Source organism: Oncorhynchus masou, chromosome 13, assembly GCF_036934945.1.
Source record: "Oncorhynchus masou masou isolate Uvic2021 chromosome 13, UVic_Omas_1.1, whole genome shotgun sequence".
Lineage (NCBI taxonomy): Eukaryota > Metazoa > Chordata > Actinopteri > Salmoniformes > Salmonidae > Oncorhynchus > Oncorhynchus masou.
In genome coordinates, this window is record NC_088224.1 from 56,384,526 (window position 1) to 56,406,341 (window position 21,816).

Genomic DNA, 21,816 nt, shown 5'->3' on the forward strand with positions numbered 1-21,816 from the left:
GCTTTTTAATGACAGGTCTGGACACACAAGATATTGTTTGAATCTGGCTGAAGTATGCAGTACTATTTATTACTTGAAGCAAAAATGACAACCAAATGTTGTGTTACAATACATCAGCAGAATAACAAAGTGACCCCCACAGTATACATAGTGTACAGTACCCCCAAGTGCTTTGCCAGTATAGATGTACAGTCAACCTACAAAACAAGACCAATTTAAGTTGCTTACAGTTGCTTATTAGCATTAAAATATCAACCCATACTTTAGAGATCCTACCTGAGAATGATAGCAAGAGGCATACAACTCACTAACGCTTATATAGTTGTCTACAAGAAAAAAGGAGGTATATGTAAGGTTATGGTTACTGTATAATGACAAGCAGCTGCCTGTGAAGCTGAGCCTGTGACCTCTCCACAGTAAAGTGGTCACTCCTCAGTCCTGAGTTTGATGTAGCAATCATAGGAACGCGGCATGCGGCCAAAGCTGGAGCACGCTGGCTCGATGTTGATCTCCTCTGGAGGTTTGGTGCCCGTGAACGTGAAGCGCTGCAGGAGGGAGGTAAAGAAGAGAAAGAGCTCCACTCTGGCCAGAGCCTCTCCAGGACAAGCCCGCTTCCCTGTTTTTTTTGTGGATAGGATAGAGAGATACAGGAAAGTTATTAGGAGAGTGTGCTGAAAAGCAGCGGGTCAGATTCAAACCAAACCCATGCTGGCAGAGGAACATAGTACCTCCAGAGAGGCAGCAGCTTACTGTCGACTGCAAGACCACCCCAGGCCACTAGGTTTCTTGTTTATAACTCACATAATCCACAAACTACTTGGAGTATGATCTTACCCACTCCAAAAGCAAAGAATCCATCATTTTTCTTAAAGACTCCATTTTCATCCAGGAAGTTCTCTGGGTCAAACTCATCTGGGTTTTTAAACAGTTTGGGATCAGCAAGCACAGAGGACAGCAGAGGCAGGACCATGGTACCCTGAAATAATTTCAAAATAACACCCACCACTTGCTATCAAAACTGCATGTTGATCCATAAAATGTAAATCATCTTTTTTAAACAACAGTTCCACCACGTCAAACAAGACACAGTGAGATTGAACATTCAGTGTTTGTACAGTTACACAATTGTGATCACCTCTGGAATGTGGTAGTTGTGGAACTCTGTATCTCTCATCACTTTGTGGGGTACAGAGGTGGGACTGAGGTCCATGTATCGCTGGACTTCGTGAATGACAGCGTCCGTGTAGGGCATTTTAACTCTGTAGTCAACCGTGGGCACTCTTGAGCCAATCACCTCGTCTATCTCCTTCTGAACACTCTCTTAGGAAGATTTAAGTCACACTTTACATTACACTGATACCATGATTTTGTTGTTGGAGTTATTACATGTCACAACATCGTAATAACACATTTGAAACAATTCATAGTCCAAAATGATACTTTTTTTGTACTACAATGTTATCTAATAGGTCTAGGAGACTTGGACACAATCGATAAAGACTTGGGCAGTAGGGTACCTTGAATGTGAGGGTACTTTATCATTATCAGAAATGATTGTCTTAGGGTGGATGATGTGGTTTCTGTTCCAGCAGCAAACAGGCTCCATGCAGTCATCACCATATTATCATTGTTGAACTCAGTGTTGGGATCTTCTTTCTCCTAAGAGAAGAGAATAAGTCACCATCAGTTATGTAAGTAAACAGCGACATCTGGTGGCTAGTTGTTGCCATCTCCACATACTTATTGCCTCTAAATACGTTGGAAAACCAGACATTGGCCTCTCACTTGTCTTTTCCGTCATGATAGCCAAACTCACATAAGTGGACATGGATGGTATCTTAATTCCAGCCACATTCCATATTTTCATAATGTGTAAGAGGGTCAACCTCCAATGTGAGGATCATACTGTGTTTTCTACCTCCAGCATTTTAACCAGGAAGGCCTCGATGAAGTCCTGAGGTTCAGAGATGTTAAGGGTTTTAAGACGGATTTCTGCTTGCCCTTGTATGTAAGCTTTGGCCTTGTTTACGATAGCAAACATCTCATGGTGATTGCCTGGAAAGCACCAAACGAGTCTAGGGAACATGTTGTACATCTGAAAGAAAGGGGATGGAAGGGGAGGGGGTTTTGTTAGTGAAAACAATGGCTTGGTCAGCCCAAGGGCATTTTGTGCAATTACTGTGATAGACCTTCAGTTTAGCAGGGCGTTGAGAGCAATGGAAGATTCTATGAAAAGAGATGATCTGAAAAGTTACTGTACCGCTCCAATAGGGCTGCTGAGTACATGGAAGTAGGCATCAACAGCCTTTTGGATGAGCAGAAACATTGGGTCGTCATTTTCAAACCTGTGCCCAAAGACTATGGAGCAGATCACATTGCCAACACAATTGCAAAGCAATTCTTTGGGATTGACAACTGAATCTAGATTAGAGAAGGAAGGCAAGAACACACAGATACTTTTAAAATACCTGATTGGTTATCCATATATAATATTGTGATGGTGAAACTTTTAGTAATATCTGTGAGAAGCAACAACTACGTTTGAATTAAACACTCTTTTTTCCATGTATTTTAACGTAAAATGGTACCTTTCCAATGACATGTTTAGTGTTAAAACCTTTCTGAAGATAATATACTGAGAATAATGTATACAGTTACATGGATTACAGAATAATGTATCTCAGTTACACTGATTACAAAACAAACGTTATCCCTAGGGTCCTGGAGGGACAGGCAGGCCCTGGCAAAGTGCGCTGTCTGGTTTTGTAGTGCGGAGGTTTAACCAATGGTGGACTTACTATTAGGCTCACATCATCAAGGGGCCTCGCTCGTGAGCTGGGCATAATATTTTTGTTGTTTTAAATAAATCATTTCAAAGCTTGATGCCCCCCCCCCCCCCATGCACCACTCGAGGCCCCCCCAACCTGCTGTTGTGTACTGCTCAGCTCGTCTCTCTCATTCTGTCTTCAGCTCTCATTCTGCATCATCAGGTTGGTTCAGAAGCAGAAAAATCTGCAGGAAGCTTTATGGTTGCAAGGGAAATTGGGAGGGAGGGAGGTTTTGCCTGGCCACTGTGCCCAGGTTAATGAGGCCACATTGTTGGGGGGGGGGGGCTTTGAAAAAAGTAAATTAATCCATCCAATAATAATTCATAGTACACAAATAACTAATTTCCATACATATATTTCACATCAATATAATCAAAGTTTCTCATAATAGTAGATACATCTAATTTATTTTACCTTCATTTAACTAGGCAAGTCAGTTAAGAACAAATTCTTATGTTCAATGAGAGCCTAGGAACAGTTGGGGGCAGAACAACTGTTCAGGGGCAGAACAACAGATTTGTACCTTGTCAGCTTGGGGATTTGAACTTGCAACCTTTTGGTTACTAGTCCAACACTCTACCCACTAGGCTGCCCTGCCACCCCATTAGTCACGGACAGGTTCATAATAATGGACCATTCCACCCTTACTGAGTTCCCACAATATTATTGCAAAAGTAACTTATTGAAATTAAACTGCAGCAAAATGAGGCACTTTCCGAGCAGGGCAGAGAAAAGAAAGGTCATTTCTTGTTAAAATTAAATCTTACATTTATTTGGTAAAAAAGGACAGGTGCTGCAGACAATGGCATTGTGGTGGAGTCTGAGGACATGTATGTACAGCCCATGTATCTGATGCTGTCTGGACAAAAAGTATGGCATGTCATACCTTTCAGACCCCTTGACTTTTTCCACGTTATGTTACAGCCTTATTCTACAATTGATTCAATATTTTTTCCCCCTCATCCATCGACACACAATAGCCCATAATGACAAAGCAAAAACAGGTTTAGAAATTTTAGCAAATTTATAAAAATAAAAACCGGAAATATATCATTTACATACACTACTGTTCAAAAGTTTGAGGTCACTTAGAAATGTCCTTGTTTTTGAAAGAAAAGCAAAAAAATGTGTCCATTAAAATAACATAAAATTGATCAGAAATACAATGTAGACATTGTTAAGTTGTAAATGACTATTGTAGCTGGAAACGGCAGATTTTTTAATGGAATATCTACATAGGCGTACATAGGCCCATTATCAGCAACCATCACTCCTGTGTTCCAATGACAATCTTGAATTAGCTAACACAACATGTCTTTTTAAAAGGCTAATTGATCATTAGAAATGTCACACCCTGACCATAGAGAGCCCTTGGTTCTCTATGGTATAATAATATATCCCATTTAGCAGACGCTTTTGTCCAAAGCGACTTACAAGTCGGCTGGGGCCACTACTTTTACATATGGGTGGCCCCAGCGGGAATCGAACCCACGACGCTTGGCGTTGCAAGCGCCATGCTCTACCGACTGAGCCACACAGGACCCAGTAAGTCAGGGCGTCACTAGGGGTTGTTCTAGGTTAATTATTTCTATGTTGGTGCTCTTGGTATGGTTCCCAATTAGAGGCAGCTGAGGTTCGTTGTCTCTAATTGGGGATCATACTTAACGGTTCCCTGTTTCCACCTGCTGTGTGCGATACTGTTTTGAGTTAGTGCATGTAGCACCGCTGATGTCACGGTTCGTTGTTTGTTTCTTTTTGTTCTGAAGTTTTGCTTAAATAAATATGTGGAATTTTAATCACGCTGCGCCTTCGTCAGTCTCTCCACACAACCGTGACAAGAAAACCCTTTTGCAAATATGTTAGCACAGCTGAAAACTGTTGTTCTCATTAAAGAAGCAATAAAACTGGCCATCTTTAAAATAGTTGAGTATCTGGAGCATCAGCATTTGTGGGTTCGATTACAGGCTCAAAATGGCCAGAAACAAAGCACTTTCTTCTGAAACTTCTTGTTCTGAGAAATTTAGGCGATTCCATGCGAAAAATTGCCAAGAAACTGATGATCTCGTACAACGCTGTGTACTACTCCCTTTATGGAGAGGAGTGGGAGGCCCCGGTGCACAACTGTGCAAGAGTACAAGTACATTAGAGTGTCTAGTATGAGAAACGGATGCCTCACAATTCCAAAACGGGCAGCTTCATTAAATAGTACCCGCAAAACACCAGTCTCAACGTCAACAGTGAAGAGGCGACTCGGATGCTGGCCTTCTTGGAAGAATATTGGTGGTTCCAAACTTCTTCAATTAAAACATTTGAGGCCACCGTGCTCTTGGTAAACTTCAATGCTGCAGAATTTATTTGGTACCCTTCCCCAGATCTGTGCCTCGACACAATCCTGTCTCGGAGCTCTACGGACAATTCCTTCGATCTCATGGCTTGGTTGTTGCTCTGACATGCACTGTCAACTGTGGGACCTTATATAGACAGGTGCGTGCCTTTCCAAATCATGTCCAATAAATTGAATTTACCACAGGTGGACTCCAATCAAGTTGTAGAAACATCAAGGATGATCAATGGAAACAGGATGCACCAGAGCTCAATTTTAGGTCTCATTGCAAAGGATCTGACTTATGTTAATAAGGTGTCTTTTTTATTTTTATACATTTGCAACATTTTCTAAAAACCTGTTTTCGCTTTGTCATTATGAGGTATTGCGTGTAGACTGATGAGGGGAAAAAGTATTTAATCAGTTTTAGAATAGGGCTGTAACGTAACAAAATGTGGAAAGTCAGGGGGTCTGAATGGTTTCCGTGAGACAGAGGGGCGTTGTTTCGCTCGAATGCTTTCTCCGATGAGATAAATTAGCAAGTGGCTGAAACTAAGGAAAGTAAAGTAATGTGAAGAAATTATGGGTTAATAAATGAATAACGGGCAAACACTTGTATTGATTGTTTCATTCTGTGTTATAACAACATTCAACCCACATAATGCATACTGCACTTCATGTTTTAAAAAATTAATCTAATCGAAACTACCTCAAACATCAGTTATCCCTCAGAACTTAAAAAGGTACATGTCTATACTATAAAAACCCTGTACACCCCATGGGTTTTACTGTTACTATATTCTGCAATAAACCATTTATCTTCAGTTTCTTACATTCCAACAACCTGAGTATTATTGCCCATAAAGTTATTGTAAAATGTATTTCAAAGGCAAGAAAAATACTAAGAAAAACAACCTACCTCCATATTCACCGAAGGCTTTCACCAGCATCTTAGCCTCTTCTTGGACACGTTCTTCGATGCTCCTGCGCCCCATCCCAAAGGTTTTAAGGGTCATCAGCGAGAACCTGCGAAGATCTTTTGATCTCTTCCCACTGCTCACCAACACCCCTACAGTAAACAGTATGGCAGAAGCACAAAGAGGAAGAATTAGAATAGCATAACATAAACCTAATGTAACGTAATGTCCACACAGACTGACAGTGGCAAGGACAATGACACCCACCCACTCCCATTAAAAAAATATATATATATCTCCCACCATATCCTTTAGAGACTGTCATGATCACGGGGTAGTTGGCTCTGCCACTGAACTCTTCTCCTTGTGTGACAAAAGCATCCTTGATAGCCTGATAGCCAGAGATCACCACTACAGGTTTGGAGCCCAGCCATACAGTAAACACTGAGCCATACTTCTTACTGAGCTGAGGAGAGAAGAACCACAGGATTATAGTTAGGGAACCAGGACAGTGATGTCTCAGATCCCAGGTTTATATGGAGCACAGCTGACAGTCCTGGGATGTATGACATGGAAGTGAAATGATTGTGGCCTTGCTATTCCTTTGGATAGGTGATGGAGAGACACAAGAGAACAAGAAATGCAGTGGCAAATTGATAGAGTACATTATACTCACTTAGATATTGAAAATGTGTCAAAATAAGTGTATTTATAGCATGTCATTTTATGTTCCCAACAGTAGCGGTGTGTGGGTAAAATCACTGAGGAAGTCGAGCCCTCCCCCCCAAGCCTTATTACAACTTATGTGTTGTGATAATTAAATTGTTTGCTCCATAACCTTTCAATTCATATGCCTTGCGATATATAGGCCTAAAGGTCGAGCCAATAAGAAGACCATTCAACCACACCTGAAAGTGAGGACTTGGTGGACTGTATATTCTGTAGGTTAGGTTTACTTTATGTGTTCTCTTCCGTGTGCTGGTTGTAACATCCACAGTTATTTCGATTGCTTATGTTTATAAGAACTGACGTCGGGGCGTTTGTATACTTTAGTTTAACTTCATTCAGAAGTATGCTGGTATTACACAGTTCACATAGCATATCAATCCCGCTGTCTGGCTACTGTAAAACATTGACCTGGAATCCCACAGTACCAATACACGGACTGAATTGTGGTTTAATGTTCACTACATTACACTGGTAAAGGCACAGATGACAGACAGGTAGGATTCCAGTTGAGGTGGTTTAATAACGGCTAAGATGCACAGGCACAGAACAGCACCGCAGAGTGTATGTAGTATGGATGGGATAAGGCACTTAGTGGTCTGGCAACTTGCTTCAACCAATGTGTGTGTGTGTGTGTGTGTGCGTGCGTGCGTGCGTGGTCTGCAAGTAAAGAGATAAATAAAGATACAATAGTAAATGACAGAATACAGTCTCCAAATCACATCTCTTATGAACAATATGCCTGGTTTAACATGACTATGATGACTTAATACTATACAGGACCATACAGTGCAAAAAAACTTGAATCTGACTGTACTCATTTGAGATTGTAGGGGAGCCGCCGCACCTGCACTCCAAAGCATACCATCATCTTCAGTACAAGGCTACAATTGCACAATTAACTTGAATACCTCTAAACAGTGAAATAGGATCTAATAGCCATATAATGATGTACCATACACGTATACAATTACTGGGCATATAAACGACACACTGGGGGCGTTACCCTATCCAAATACAGGGTTAAATGTCCAAAATAACGACAACCAAAACAGAGCTAGCCAGCGCACAATAGCTATAGTAGCTAGTGATAGAAACTACTAATTCGCATAACCATAAATACAACATTATCGTCGCAGAGTGCATCTTCAGACATAAACACCTGAAAGATATGAAATATGAACTTACATATCATTAAGGACTTGGCTAACAAAATTAAAGTTAACTGGTAGGAAAATAAGGATGGTTGGAACTTTCTCTCGACTTCTCTCAAGCTGATCTTCTCTGAGCTGGAGCTAGCCCAGCATGATCTGCTCCACTTCAACAGTGTGCGGTGCTACAGCTCTGATATGATTTACTAACATTACTGATATAATTAACTACAAATACTTCACAGCCTATTGTAAAACACCTTTGAGCAACTGTTATAACTAGGCTGCGATACCAGAACAGTAAGAATCTATACATCGACAGAGGGAGGACTCCAAGAAGCACCAAGAGGCGGGGACAAGCCTGAGCGCCTGCGATAGGCTGAGCAAGTCTAAACCACGCTCAGCCTCTACTGTGATAGGCCAACAGACGGGTTGGAACTATGTCTATCACAGTATATGAACAGCTGTTTTCGTACATCCTGTCAGTTCCCTGTTCTGCCCTGCGTGTTAGGGAGTGTTTGGACGGCAGGGATATCCTTGTCTCATCGCACACTAGCGACTCCTGTCGGGTGCAGTGCATGCTAACCAGGTAGCTAGGTGTACGGTGTTTCCTCTGACACAGCACGCTTCCGGGTTGGATGCGTGCTGTGATAAGAAGCAGTGTGGCTTGGTTGGGTTCTTTTTCGGAGGGCGCATGGCTCTCGGCCTTCGCCTCTCCCGAGTCCATGCGGGAGTTGTAGTAATGAGACAAGACTAACACTTGGATACCACGAAAAAGGGGGTAATAAATAAATAATATGGCTGATCAATGACTTTAAGAACATACAGCTGGTGGGTTATACACTCTATCGGCAAGACAGAACAGCAGCCTCTGGTAAGACAAGGGGCGGGGTAAACAAAAGCTGGAAGGAAGTCTCACGGTTTTGCTCGCCTGAGGTAGACTATCTCATGAAAATCTGTAGACTACAATATCTACCTCGAGAGTTTTCATCTGTCTACATACCACCTTGGACCGATGCTGGCACTAAAACCGAACTCAATGAGCTGTATACCGCCATAAGCAAAAAGGAGGCGGTGTCCAAAGAGAAATCAATTCTAGACCACCTTTACTCCACACACAGAGACGAGTACAAAGCTCTCCCTCGCTGTCACGCCCTGGCCTCAGTTATCTTTGTTTTCTTTATTATTTTGGTTAGGTCATGGTGTGACATGGGGGATTTATGTGTTTTTCCTTGTCTAGGGGTTTTGTAAGTTTATGGGGCTGTGTCCGGTCTCGGTAATTGTATGTCTATGGTTGCCTAGATTGGTTCTCAATTAGAGGCAGCTGTCTATCGTTGTCTCTGATTGGGAACCATATTTAGGCAGCCATATTCTTTAGGTATTTTCTGGGTGATTGTTTCCTGTGTCTGTATTTGTGCCACACGGGACTGTTTCGTTGAGAGTTCACTTTGTTATTTTGTATATGTGTTCATGTTAAGTTTTTCACATTAACAACCATGGACACTTACCACGCCGCGTATTGGTCCGATCCTTGTTATACCTCTTCAGAGGAAGAGGAAAAAATCTGCCGTGACACTCGCCCTCCATTTGGCAAATCTGACCATAATTCTATCCTCATGATTCCTGCTTACAAGCTAAAATTAAAGCTGGAAGCACCAGTGACTCACTAGTTTTGTTTAACACTATGTATTGATCAAATCATGACTAATGCTGCAAAAATAGGCTTGAAAGCAGTATCTAGACCCATCGGATGTAGTGATCACAATATCGTAGCCATATCTAGGAAGATCAACGTTCCAAAGGCTGGGCCTAATATAGTGTATAAGAGGTCACATAAAAAGTTGTAGTGATTCCTATGTTGATGTAAAGACTATTTGTTGGTCCGTTGTGTGTAATGAGGAGTAAACAGAAGCCTCACTTGACCAAAAATCTCAAATTTGGACTCATCAACTCTAATTAACTTCTGCATCCTCTGCAGCAGAGGTAACTCTGGGTCTTCCTTTCCAGTGGCGGTCCTCATGAGAGACAGTTTCATCAGAGCGCTTGATGGTTTTTGCGACTGCACTTGAAGAAACTTTCAAAGTTTTTCGGAATGACTGACCTTCATCTCTTAAAGTAATGATGGACTGTCATTTATCTTGTTTATTTGAGCTGCTCTTGCCATAATATGGATTTTTACCAAATAGGGCTATATTCTGTGTACCACCCCTACCTTGTCACAACTGATTGGCTCAAATACATTAATTAAGAAGGAAAGAAATTCCACAAATTAACTTTAAACAAGGCACACCTGTTAACTGAAATGCATTCCAGGTGACAACCTCATGAAGCTGGTTGAGAGACTGCCAATATTGTGCAAAGCTGTCATCAAGGCAAAGTGTGGCTTCTTTTGAAGAATCTCATATAAAACATATTTAGTTTTGTTTAACACTTTTTTGTTGACTACATGATTCCGAGTGTTATTTCATAGTTTTGGTGTCTTCTATTATTTATCAATGTAGAAAATAGTAAAAAAAGAAAATAAACCCCTGGAATGAGTAGGTGTGTCCAAACGTTTAACTGGTACTGTATATCTGAATTATGGAAGACAAGCATCATCATTTTGAATTCCGCAAAGTGAGGTTGGAACAATGTCATACTCGTTTGGACCAGACAGCATCAGACAGATGGCCTACAACTAGAGAGACAGAGGGGCGTTGTTTCACTCGCTCAGTGCTTTCTCCTGTGAGATGCGTTCAGCCTCTTGCAAATTGAAGGGAAATTATGAAAACAGAGACGAAAGATTTAAAACAAAATAAATGTGTCAACAATTTTGGGAAGCCTGGCATTCATGAATACACGCCACTGGTTCCCAAATATATTTTACAGAAGCACCTTTTCCACAGTAATATATCAACCAGGATGTGTCTGTGTCTACTCTGTTTGATATGTTGGCATTGGAGGCCTCAGAGATAGAAATGATTTGCTTAGAAGGCAGTCAGTACCTGATGGTTAACGAGTAAATAACGATCAAGTTTTTGGCAACCACAAATCTGTTCAACCAAAAGTTAATCTTCAATATCATGTATAATATCACATTATACAAAAAGTCCAAATTTGTCAAGGTGTGACGTTAATTGTTAGTATGTACTTCATTTTCATCACTGCATTTTACGGTAGTTGTCGTAAATGCACAAAGGCTGCAAACCAACACATGCACAAACAAGCAAATACAGTACCAGTCAAAGATTGACAGCTACTCATTCAAGGGTTTTTATTTATTTGTATTATTTTCTACATTTTCGAATAATAGTGAAGACTTCAAAACTATGAAATAACACATATGGAATCATGTGGTAACCAAAAAAGTGTTCAATCAAAATATATTTTAGATTCTTCAAAGTAGCCACCATTTGCCTTGATGACAGCTTTGCACACTCTTGGCATTCTCTTGACCAGCTTTATGAGATAGTCACCTGGAATGCATTTCAATTAACAGGTGTGCCTTTTTAAAAGATAATAAGAAAAGAAATTCTACAAACGAATTTGTTTGAGCCAATCAGTTCTATTGTGACAAGATAAGGGTGGTATACAGAAGATAACCCTATTTGGTAAAAGACCTAGTCCATATTATGGCAAGATCAACTCAAATAATCAAAGAGAAACGACAGTCCATCATTACTTTGAGACATGAAGGTCAGTCAAAGCGGAAAATGTCCTTGTCACAACACAACTGATTGGCTCAAACGCATTAAGAAGGAAAGAAATTCCACAAATGAATTTATGTAATCGATATATATACACACTTTTTTAGTTTTCAAATACATGCATGTAGTATACTTTGAATGAGTATTGAACCAAGAGGGGCAATTCAATAAAAATGTACAGAAGGCTAGTAACTTAGCAGTCACATGAAAATACTGAACTGCTTTATTGCTACAGTAACCAACACAGAAAATCATGTAAAACAATAATAATCTAGCCCACATTTAGCTTGTATTAATGCAAATAATCAATTTTTGCCAAGGTCTGTGGAAAAGTAATTAAATGGATATCCCATTCTACACCTGATTCTGCATCTTTGAACTAACCCTGCCCACTGATCTGTCTCAAGTATTTGACTGACCTCCATGTAGAGCTTGTATGGCGCTTTCACATCCATTCGCAACAAGTTACCAAGCAGAGGAATCGGTGAAGGACCAGGAGGCAAACGTGAGTTGCTTTGTTTGCCTCGATTCATCCACAATAAAATAATAACGACAAATCCGATTACAATAGACACAAAGTTCGTCTGCAAAATATGAAGTACATCCATCTTCAGTAGAGTCAAGGACATTGATCACCTACGGAGAAAATCTGATATCGGAAAGCTTTATTCTGTACCGGGTCAGAGCCTTCTACTGCAAAAAGTGGATAGAATTTGAAGTTGTGCAATAGTTTGCACAGTTGTGAGTTTCATGAGTGATGATCCATTATATTGACAAGACAGCGCAGTGTTGCCAAGGAGGAAAGTAGCTATTGGCTGTCCTAAAAGTCTCTAGTTAAGTCTCTAAATTACCTAATTTGCATAATTGCCCATGTGCATGTAATTGTGATGGATGCTGTCGGAGAGAGGAATAACATAGTGGGAGAGACAGAAAGTGAGTAAAAAACATCCTAAATATGTTTAGAACTACAAATGAACTTTCTATCGATTCTTGTTTTTTTTAATGTAACAATTCCAACCTTCCTCCTTTATCCGGGCTTTGGACCAGCAAAAGTGACCCAAAAGAGACACTCTGGCGGAGTGACATCGTTTTTCATTTTTTATTTAATTTGGTTTAGTTTTTAACCTTATGGTCCACTTAGGAGCCTACAACAAGTCACAGTAAAACATGAACATTTTTAACCATAACATTTGTTACATTTTATTTTTGTATAAAATCTACAATAACAATCTAAATGGACCAAAAAGAGACAATAGAAAAAACTGTCAATGACAATGTGAGAAAATTATGATAACTATTCTGGCCCTAATTCAGATTAGCTGCTCTGACTGCAGCTGGGAGGGACTGCTGCGCGAGGACTGGGCCGCCTGTGAGTGTTGTGGACGGGGGTGGGGCCCATGGCAGCACCCTGTCATGCCCTGGCCATAGAGAGGCTTTTATTCTCTATTTTGGTTAGGCCAGGGTGTGACTAGGGTGGGCATTCTATGGTTCTTTTTTCTATGTTTTTGTATTTCTTTGTTTTTGGCCGGGTATGGTTCTCAATCAGGGACATCTGTCTATTGTTGTCTCTGATTGAGAACCATACTTAGGTAGCTCTTGCCCACATGGGTTTTGTTGGTAGTTGTTTTCTGTCGAGTGTTTGTATCTGCACCAGACAGAACTGTTTCGGTTTCGTTCGTTCAATTTGTTGTTTTTTGTATTTTCAGTGATCTATTCCTATTAAACAATATGAACACGTACCAAGCTGCACCTTGGTCCTCACCTTCTTCCACCAACGGCCGTTACTCACCCGCTGCTCGTTGAGAAGAGTAAGAACAATACCGCTGCTCGTTGAGAAGAGTAAGAACAATACGTGCTTTCACATCAGTCTCCAATAACACCAGAACACTTGTCGCTTTTTTGAAAATGTGTCGCTAGTGGGGTCTTAATACTCGCTAAATATAGCAACAACGTTGCTAAGTTGGCAACACTGATATTGGGGGCGTTATATTAAGATGGACGGGTTTGAACCTGGCAATGACCCGGCACATCATGGAGCGAAAGTGGGGAGGGAGGAGCACCTTTCTCAAAATAAATAGTTATATGCGCCGCTCGGTCATGTTGTCAACAAGGCAGCTAGGAACAAGTAAAAGAAGTCCCGCTATGACCTCTGCAGAGTCACGAAACTAGCTAAAGGACAATATAGGAATAAAGTGGAATCATATTACAGAGGCTCCGACGCCCTACGGTACATAATGGATTACAAAACGAAGACCCAGCCGTGATCTGCCCAATGATGCCTCTCTACCAGACAAATTCAATGTATTTTATGCACACTTTGATAATAACATTGTTTCGGGTATGAGGGCCGCCACAGACCCAGAAGATTGGGTGATCTCGCTCTCCGAGGCCGATGTGAGTAAAGTCTTTAATCAGATGAACACCCTCAAGGTCTGATGGTATTCCACGGTGCTTTGTCAGAGAATGCGCAGAACAGCTGGCAGGCATATTTTCCGTAATTTCAACCTCCTGGTGTCACAGTCCATACATTTTAAGATGACCACCATCATTCCTGTTCCCAAGAACTCTAAGGCTTCATGCCACAATGACTACCGCCCTGTAGCACATGAAGTGCTTTGAGGCTGGTTATGGCACACATCAACTCCATCATCCTAGACACCATAGACCCACTCCAATTTGCATACTGCCCCAACAGATGCATAGACGACGCAACCTCAATTGCTCTCCACTCTGCCCTCACCCACCTAGAACAGATTAATACAGCTCAGTGTTTAACACCATTGTCCCCTCCACGCTATTCACCAAGCTTAGGACACTGGAACTGAACACCACTCTCTGCAACTGGATCCTCGACTTCCCGACGAGCCGACCACGCTGACCCTCAGGGGTGTGTGCTTAGTCCCCTCCTGTACTCCCTGTTGACCCATAACTGCGTGGCCATGCACAACTCCAACACCATCATCAAGTTTGCTGATGACATGACAGTGGTAGGTCTGATCACCGGCAACGATTAGACAGCCTACAGGTAGGAGGTTGGTGACATGGCAGTGTGGTGCTGAAACAACAACCTCTCCCTCACCGTCAGTAAGACCAAGGTGTTGATCATGGACTACAGGAAATGGTGAGGGCTGAGCACGCCCCCATCCACATCGACAGGGCTGTAGTGAAGTGGGTCGAGAGCTTCAAAGTTTGTTGGTGTCCAAATCACTAAAGACTTCTTCACGCACAGTCGTGAAGAAGCCGGGACAGTGCCTCTTCCCTCTCAGGAGGTCCAAAAGTTTTGGCATGGGCCCTCAGATCATCAAAAAGTTTTACAGCTGTACCATTGAAAGCATCTTGACTGGCTGCATCCCTGCCTGGTATAGCAATAGCACCGCTCTCGATCGCACAGCGCTACAGAGGGTGGTGTGGACAGCCCAGTACATCACTGGAGCCGAGCTCCCTGCCTTCCAGGACCTCTATATATCACGGGGTGTGAAAGGAAAGCTGGAAAATCCTTAAAGACTCCAACCACCCAAGCCTTAGACTGTTCTCTCTGCTTCTACACGGCAAGCGGTACCGGTGCATCAAGTTTGATACCAACAGGCTCCTGAACAGCTTCGTGCCATAAGACTGCTAAATAGCTAACAAAATGGCTACAAGGACTGACATGACCCTTCTGTTTTATTCTTACCACTGTCTCTATGCACACTCACAGGGCCCTAGTGTCATGTCTTGTTATGTCTGTTCCTGTCCTTTCTCTTCACTCTGTCTCTCTCTGCTGGTCTTTTTAGGTTACCTTCTCTGTCTCTCATTCTTCAGCTGTTCTACATCTCCCCTAACTAGCTCATTCACTCTTTCTCACCTGTTCTCTCTTCCCCCTCTGATTAGGTCTCTATTTCTCTCTCTGTTCCTGCTACTTTCAGTGTCTGATTCTTGTTTGTGTTTTTGATGCCAGAAGCAAGCTGTCGTCTCGTTTGCTTCCACCTTGTCCTATCCTGTCGGAGTCTGCCTGGCAGGTGCATCCTGCACTATACTACGTTATTTTTGTTCCATTGTCAACGTTGGAAGAGGATTTATGCCATTCCTGTTTTTCATTAAAGAACTCTGTTTTCTGTTAAAACCGCTTTTGGGTCTTCACTCAAGTACATAACAGAAGAATCAGACCAAGAATGGACCCAGCGGCTCCGGACCCTTTTCACTCCGCCGTCGAGATCCAGGGAGCGATGCTAGGCAGACACGAGGAGGAATTGTCTGCTGCTCGACATGCCGTTGAGACCCTGGCCGTCCAAGTCTCCGACCTCACAAGACAGGTTCACCAACTCCACCTCGATCCACCGCCCACTTCCAGGGTTTCCGAGTCTCCGGAGCCCAGGATCAACAACCCGCCCTGTTACTCTGGGGAGCCCACTGAGTGCCGCTCATTCCTCACTCAGTGTGATGTGGTGTTCTCTCTCCAGCCCAACACTTACTCCAGGAGCGCAGCCCGCATCGCCTACGTCATTTCTCTCCTTACCGGACGGGCGCGTGAGTGGGGCACGGCAATCTGGGAGGCGAGGGCTGAGTGTATTAACCAGTTTCAGGACTTTAAGGAGGAGATGATACGGGTTTTTGACCGTTCTGTTTTTGGGGAGGAGGCTTCCAGGGCCCTGTCTTCCCTATGTCAGGGGAATCGATCCATAACGGATTATTCTATTGAGTTTCGCACTCTCGCTGCCTCTAGTGACTGGAGCGAGCCGGCTTTGCTTGCTCGTTTTCTGGAGGGTCTCCTCGTCGAGGTTAAGGATGAGATCCTCTCCCGGGAGGTTCCTTCCAGTCTGGACTCCTTAATAGCCCTCGCTATTCGCATAGAGCGACGGTTTGATCTTCGTCGCCGAGCTCGTGGAAAGGAGCTCGCGTTCTCCGTTGCTCCCCTCTCCACATCACTGCCACCTGCCGCATCACTGCCACCCTCCTCCGCCGGCTCGGATGCTGAGCCTATGCAGCTGGGGGTATCCGCATCTCGGCCAAGGAGAAGGAACGGAGAATCACCAATCGCCTCTGTCTCTACTGCGGCTCCGCTGGTCATTTTGTCACCTCATGTCCAGTAAAAGCCAGAGCTCATCAGTAAGAGGAGGGCTACTGGTGAGCGCAACCTCAGGCCTCTCCTTCTGGATCACGCACTACCTTTCCGGTCCATCTCCGCTGGCCCGGTTCATCTGCTTCCTGCAGTGCCTTGATAGACTCTGGGGCGGAGGGCTGTTTTATGGACGAGACCTGGGCTCGGGAACATGACATTCCTCTCAGACAGTTAGGGAGCCCACGGCCTTGTTCGCTTTAGATGGTAGTTCTCTCCCCAAGATTCAGCGTGAGACGCTGCCTTTAACCCTCACTGTCTCTGGTAATCATAGCGAAACCATTTCTTTTTTAATTTTTCGTTCACCTTTTACACCTGTTGTTTTGGGTCATCCCTGGCTAGTGCGCCATAACCCTTCTATTAATTGGTCTAGTAATACTATCCTATCCTGGAATGTTTCTTGTCCTGTGACCTGTTTAATGTCTGCTATCCCTCCTGTTTCCTCTGTCTCTTCTTCACAGGAGGAGCCTGGCGATTTGACACGGGTGCCGGAGGAGTATCACGATCTGCGCACGGTGTTCAGTCGTTCCAAGGCCACTTCTCTCCCTCCACACCGGTCGTATGACTGTAGTATTGATCTCCTTCCGGGAACTACTCCCCCGGGGTAGATTATACTCTCTGTCGGCTCCCGAACGTAAGGCTCTCGAGGATTATTTGTCGGTTTCGCTCGACGCCGGTACCATAGTCTCCTCCTCCTCTCCCGCCGGAGCGGGGTTTTTTTTTGTTCAGAAGAAGGACGGGTCCCTGCGCCCATGCGTGGATTATCGAGGGCTGAATGACATAACAGTTAAGAATCGTTATCCGCTTCCTCTTATGTCTTCAGCCTTCGAGATCCTGCAGGGAGCCAGGTTTTTCACCAAATTGGACCTTCGTAACGCCTACCATCTCGTGCGCATCAGGGAGGGGGACGAGTGGAAGACGGCGTTTAACACTCCGTTAGGGCACTTTGAATACCGGGTTCTTCCTTTCGGCCTCGTTAACGCTCCAGCTGTCTTTCAGGCACTAGTTAACGACGTCCTGAGAGACATGCTGAACATTTTTGTTTTCGTTTACATGGACGATATCCTGATTTTTTCACCGTCTCTCTCGATTCATGTTCAGCACGTGCGACGCGTCCTCAGCGCCTTTTGGAGAACTGTCTTTATGTGAAGGCTGAGAAGTGCACTTTTCATGCCGCCTCTGTCCCTTTCTCGGTTCCGTTATTTCCGCTGAGGGCATTAAGATGGATCCCGCTAAGGTCCAGGCTGTCATTGATTGGCCCGTTCCTAAGTCACGCGTCGAGCTGCAGCGCTTTCTGGGCTTCGCTAATTTCTATCGTCGTTTCATCCGTAATTTCGGTCAGGTGGCAGCTCCCCTCACAGCCCTTACTTCTGTTAAGACGTGCTTTAAGTGGTCCGTTTCCGCCCAGGGAGCTTTTGATCTTCTTAAGAATCGTTTTACATCCGCACCTATTCTTGTTACACCTGACATCTCTAGTCAGTTTGTTGTTGAGGTTGACGCGTCAGAGGTGGGCGTGGGAGCCATTCTTTCTCAGCGCTCTCTCTCTGACGGCAAGGTCCATCCTTGCGCGTTTTTCTCTCATCGCATATCGCCGTCAGAACGTAACTATGATGTTGGTAATGCGAACTGCTCGCCATCCGCTTAGCCCTAGGCGAATGGCGACAGTGGTTGGAGGGGGCGACCGTTCCTTTTGTCGTTTGGACTGACCATAGGAACCTTGAGTACATCCGTTCAGCCAAGCGACTTAATGCGCGTCAGGCTCGTTGGGCTCTGTTTTTCGCTCGTTTCGAGTTTGTTATTTCTTATCGTCCGGGCTCAAAAACACCAAGCCTGATGCTTTATCTCGTCTCTTCAGTTCTTCTGAGGTCTCCACTGACCCCGAGGGATTCTCCCTGAAGGGCGTGTTGTCGGGTTGACTGTCTGGGGAATTGAGAGGCAGGTAAAGCAAGCACTCGCTCACACTCCGTCGCCGCGAGCTTGTCCTAGGAACCTTCTGTTCGTTCCCGTTCCTACTCGTCCGGCCGTTCTTCAGTGGGCCCACTCTGCCAAGTTAGCCGGCCACCCCGGCGTTCGGGGTACGCTCGCTTCCATTCGCCAGCGTTTCTGGTGGCCCACTCGGGAACGTGACGCGCGTCGATTTGTCGCCGCTTGTTCGGTCTGCGCGCAGACTAAATCTGGGAACTCTCCTCCTGCCGGCCGTCTCAGACCGCTTCCCATTCCCTCTCGACCGTGGTCTCACATCGCTTTAGATTTTATCACCAGACTGCCTTCATCAGCGGGAAGACAGTTATTCTTACGGTTGTCGATAGATTCTCTAAGGCGGCTCATTTCATTCCTCTCGCTAAGCTCCCTTCTGCTAAGGAGACGGCTCAGATCATTATCGAGAATGTTTTCCGAATTCATGGCCTTCCGTCTGACGTCGTTTCCGACAGAGGCCCGCAGTTCACGTCTCAATTTTGGAGGGAGTTTTGCCGTTTGATTGGGGCTTCCGTCAGTCTCTCGTCCGGCTTTCATCCCCAGTCTAACGGTCAAGCCGAACGGGCCAATCAGACTGTTGGTCGCATTTACGCAGTCTTTCTTTTCGTAACCCTGCGTCTTGGTCAGAACAGCTCCCCTGGGCAGAGTACGCCCACAACTCGCTTCCCTCGTCTGCTACCGGTCTATCTCCTTTTCAGAGTAGCCTCGGGTACCAGCCTCCGCTGTTCTCATCTCAGCTCGCCGAGTCCTGCGTCCCCTCCGCTCAGGCTTTTGTCCAGCGTTGCGAGCGCACCTGGAAGGGGTCAGGTCGGCACTTTGCCGTAATAGGGCGCAGACTGTGAGGGCCGCTAATAGCGTAGGACCAAGAGTCCTAGATATTGTTGCGGTCAGAGAGTATGGCTCTCCACTCAGAACCTTCCCCTTAAGACAGCTTCTCGCAAGTTGGCCCCGCGGTTCATTGGTCCGTTCCGTATTTCCCAGGTCATTAATCCTGTCGCAGTGCGACTTCTTCTCCAGCGCTATCTTCGTCGCGTTCACCCGGTCTTCCATGTCTCCTGTGTTAAGCCCGTTCTTCGCGCCCCTCGTCGTCCCTCCCCCCCATCCTTGTCGGCGCACCCATCTACAGGGTTCGTAAGATTTTGGACATGCGCCCTCGGGGCCGTGGTCATCAGTACCTAGTGGATTGGGAGGGTACGGTCCTGAGGAGAGGAGTTGGGTTCCCTCTCGGGACGTGCTGGACCGTTCGCTGATCGATGATTTCCTCCGTTGCCGCCAGGTTTCCTCCTCGAGTGCGCCAGGAGGCGCTCGGTGAGTGGGGGGGTACTGTCATGTCTTGTTATGTCTGTTCCTGTCCTTTCTCTTCACTCTGTCTCTCTCTGCTGGTCTTTTTAGGTTACCTTCTCTGTCTCTCATTCTTCAGCTGTTCTACATTTCCCCTAACTAGCTCATTCACTCTTTCTCACCTGTTCTCTCTTCCCCCTCTGATTAGGTCTCTATTTCTCTCTCTGTTCCTGCTACTTTCAGTGTCTGATTCTTGTTTGTGTTTTTGATGCCAGAAGCAAGCTGTCGTCTCGTTTGCTTCCACCTTGTCCTATCCTGTCGGAGTCTGCCTGGCAGGTGCATCCTGCACTATACTACGTTATTTTTGTTCCATTGTCAACGTTGGAAGAGGATTTATGCCATTCCTGTTTTTCATTAAAGAACTCTGTTTTCTGTTAAAACCGCTTTTGGGTCTTCACTCAAGTACATAACACCTAGACACTTACACACACAAACTCTCATTCCATCATTTTCACACACACATGCATTTATACTCATTGTTTTTGTTGTACCTTGTTATTTTTAGTAGTACATTGTTATTGATTACTGCATTGCTGGGGTTAGAGCTTGCAGGAAAAAGGAATTTCACTGTACTTGTGCATGTGACATTAAAATGTGAAACTATCACCATCCCCTGAATTAACACAGAGGTTTGCACTAAACTAAAGGACAGAGCAACCGCACACAGGGCTATCGCAGCCCTAAGGCTACAGCCGAGGACAGGAACAAGTACAAGCAGTCCCTCTATGACCTCCGCAGAGTCACCAAACTAGCAAAAGGACAATATAGGAATAAGGTGGAATCATATTACAGAGGCTCCGACGCCCTACAGTGCATTATGGATTACAAACTAGGGGCAGAGCCTTCTACTCTGATAATACTTTTATTTCCTTTTTGACCCACATTCAAAAGTGTCACACAAGCGTGAAGATGTTGTGGCAACGCCCCGAATTGCGGGAATGCCCCAAATTGTGGACAGCCGTTGCACACTATTGGAAAGCTCTGCCTGTGGTTAGAAGTTGAAGTCAAGTGTCAAATTTACACTGAACAAAAATAGAACGTTAGTGGCAACAAATTCAATGATTTTACTGAGTTACAGTTCATATAAGGAAATCAGTCAATTGATATGAATTCACTAGGCCATAATCTATAGATTTCACACGACTGGGAATATGACAATTTGCTTAGGAAAAACCTAGGATTTCTAAGTAGCCAGTGTCACTTGGTGAGTGGATGGTAGCAATTAGACTTGTTCTTTAAGCGCCTCAAACTTAGCAATCGTGGTTACCTTGAATTAATGAATGTTGATCCGTAGAGTTGACTGTAGCAATCCTGTCACATTCTGACCTTTATTTCCTTTGTTTTGTCATTATTTAGTATGGTCAGGGCGTGAGTTGGGGTAGGCAGTCTATGTTTGTTTTTCTATGATTTGGGTATTTCTATGTTTCGGCCTAGTATGGTTCTCAATCAGAGGCAGGTGTCATTAGTTGTCTCTGATTGAGTATCATACTTAGGTAGCCTGAGTTTCACTGTGTGTTTGTGGGTGATTGTTCCTGTTTCTGTGTTTGCACCAGATAGGGCTGTTTTGGGTTTTTTCACATTTCTTGATTTGCTAGTTTATTCATGTATAGTGTCTTTATTAATGTACCATGAATTACCACCACGCTGTGTTTTGGTCCGCCTCTCCTTCACCTCAAGAAAACCATTACAAATCCTTTGTTTCTTGCGTTTTCTTGCATTGGTTTGATTGGGGTAGGAACCGTGATCTCTCCCACCACCCACACACCCACCAT

The 21,816-nt window shown here is 44.2% G+C and overlaps 1 protein-coding gene across 1 annotated transcript; it reads right to left on the reverse strand.

Annotated features, from left to right (window-relative positions):
- Positions 1-425: 425 nt before the first annotated feature.
- Positions 426-12,239, reverse strand: LOC135551497 (cytochrome P450 2M1). Its single transcript, XM_064982707.1, has 9 exons — positions 12,051-12,239; positions 6,372-6,534; positions 6,071-6,220; positions 2,261-2,421; positions 1,919-2,095; positions 1,518-1,659; positions 1,136-1,320; positions 835-976; positions 426-616 (listed from the first exon to the last, which is right to left on the reverse strand). The coding sequence occupies exons 1-9, from the start codon at positions 12,237-12,239 to the stop codon at positions 426-428; spliced, it is 1,500 nt and encodes a 499-aa protein (XP_064838779.1).
- Positions 12,240-21,816: the final 9,577 nt, after the last annotated feature.

Excerpts from the sequence above, each read along its gene's own strand:
- LOC135551497 (XM_064982707.1), bottom strand. The coding sequence starts at position 12,239 with ATGGATGTACTTCATATTTTGCAGACGAACTTTGTGTCTATTGTAATC. Across the intron at positions 2,422-6,070 it reads AGCCTTCGGTGAATATGGAG|ATTCAGTTGTCAATCCCAAA; the intron begins GTAGGTTGTTTT and ends TCTCTAATCTAG. Across the intron at positions 2,096-2,260 it reads TCAGCAGCCCTATTGGAGCG|ATGTACAACATGTTCCCTAG; the intron begins GTACAGTAACTT and ends CCTTTCTTTCAG.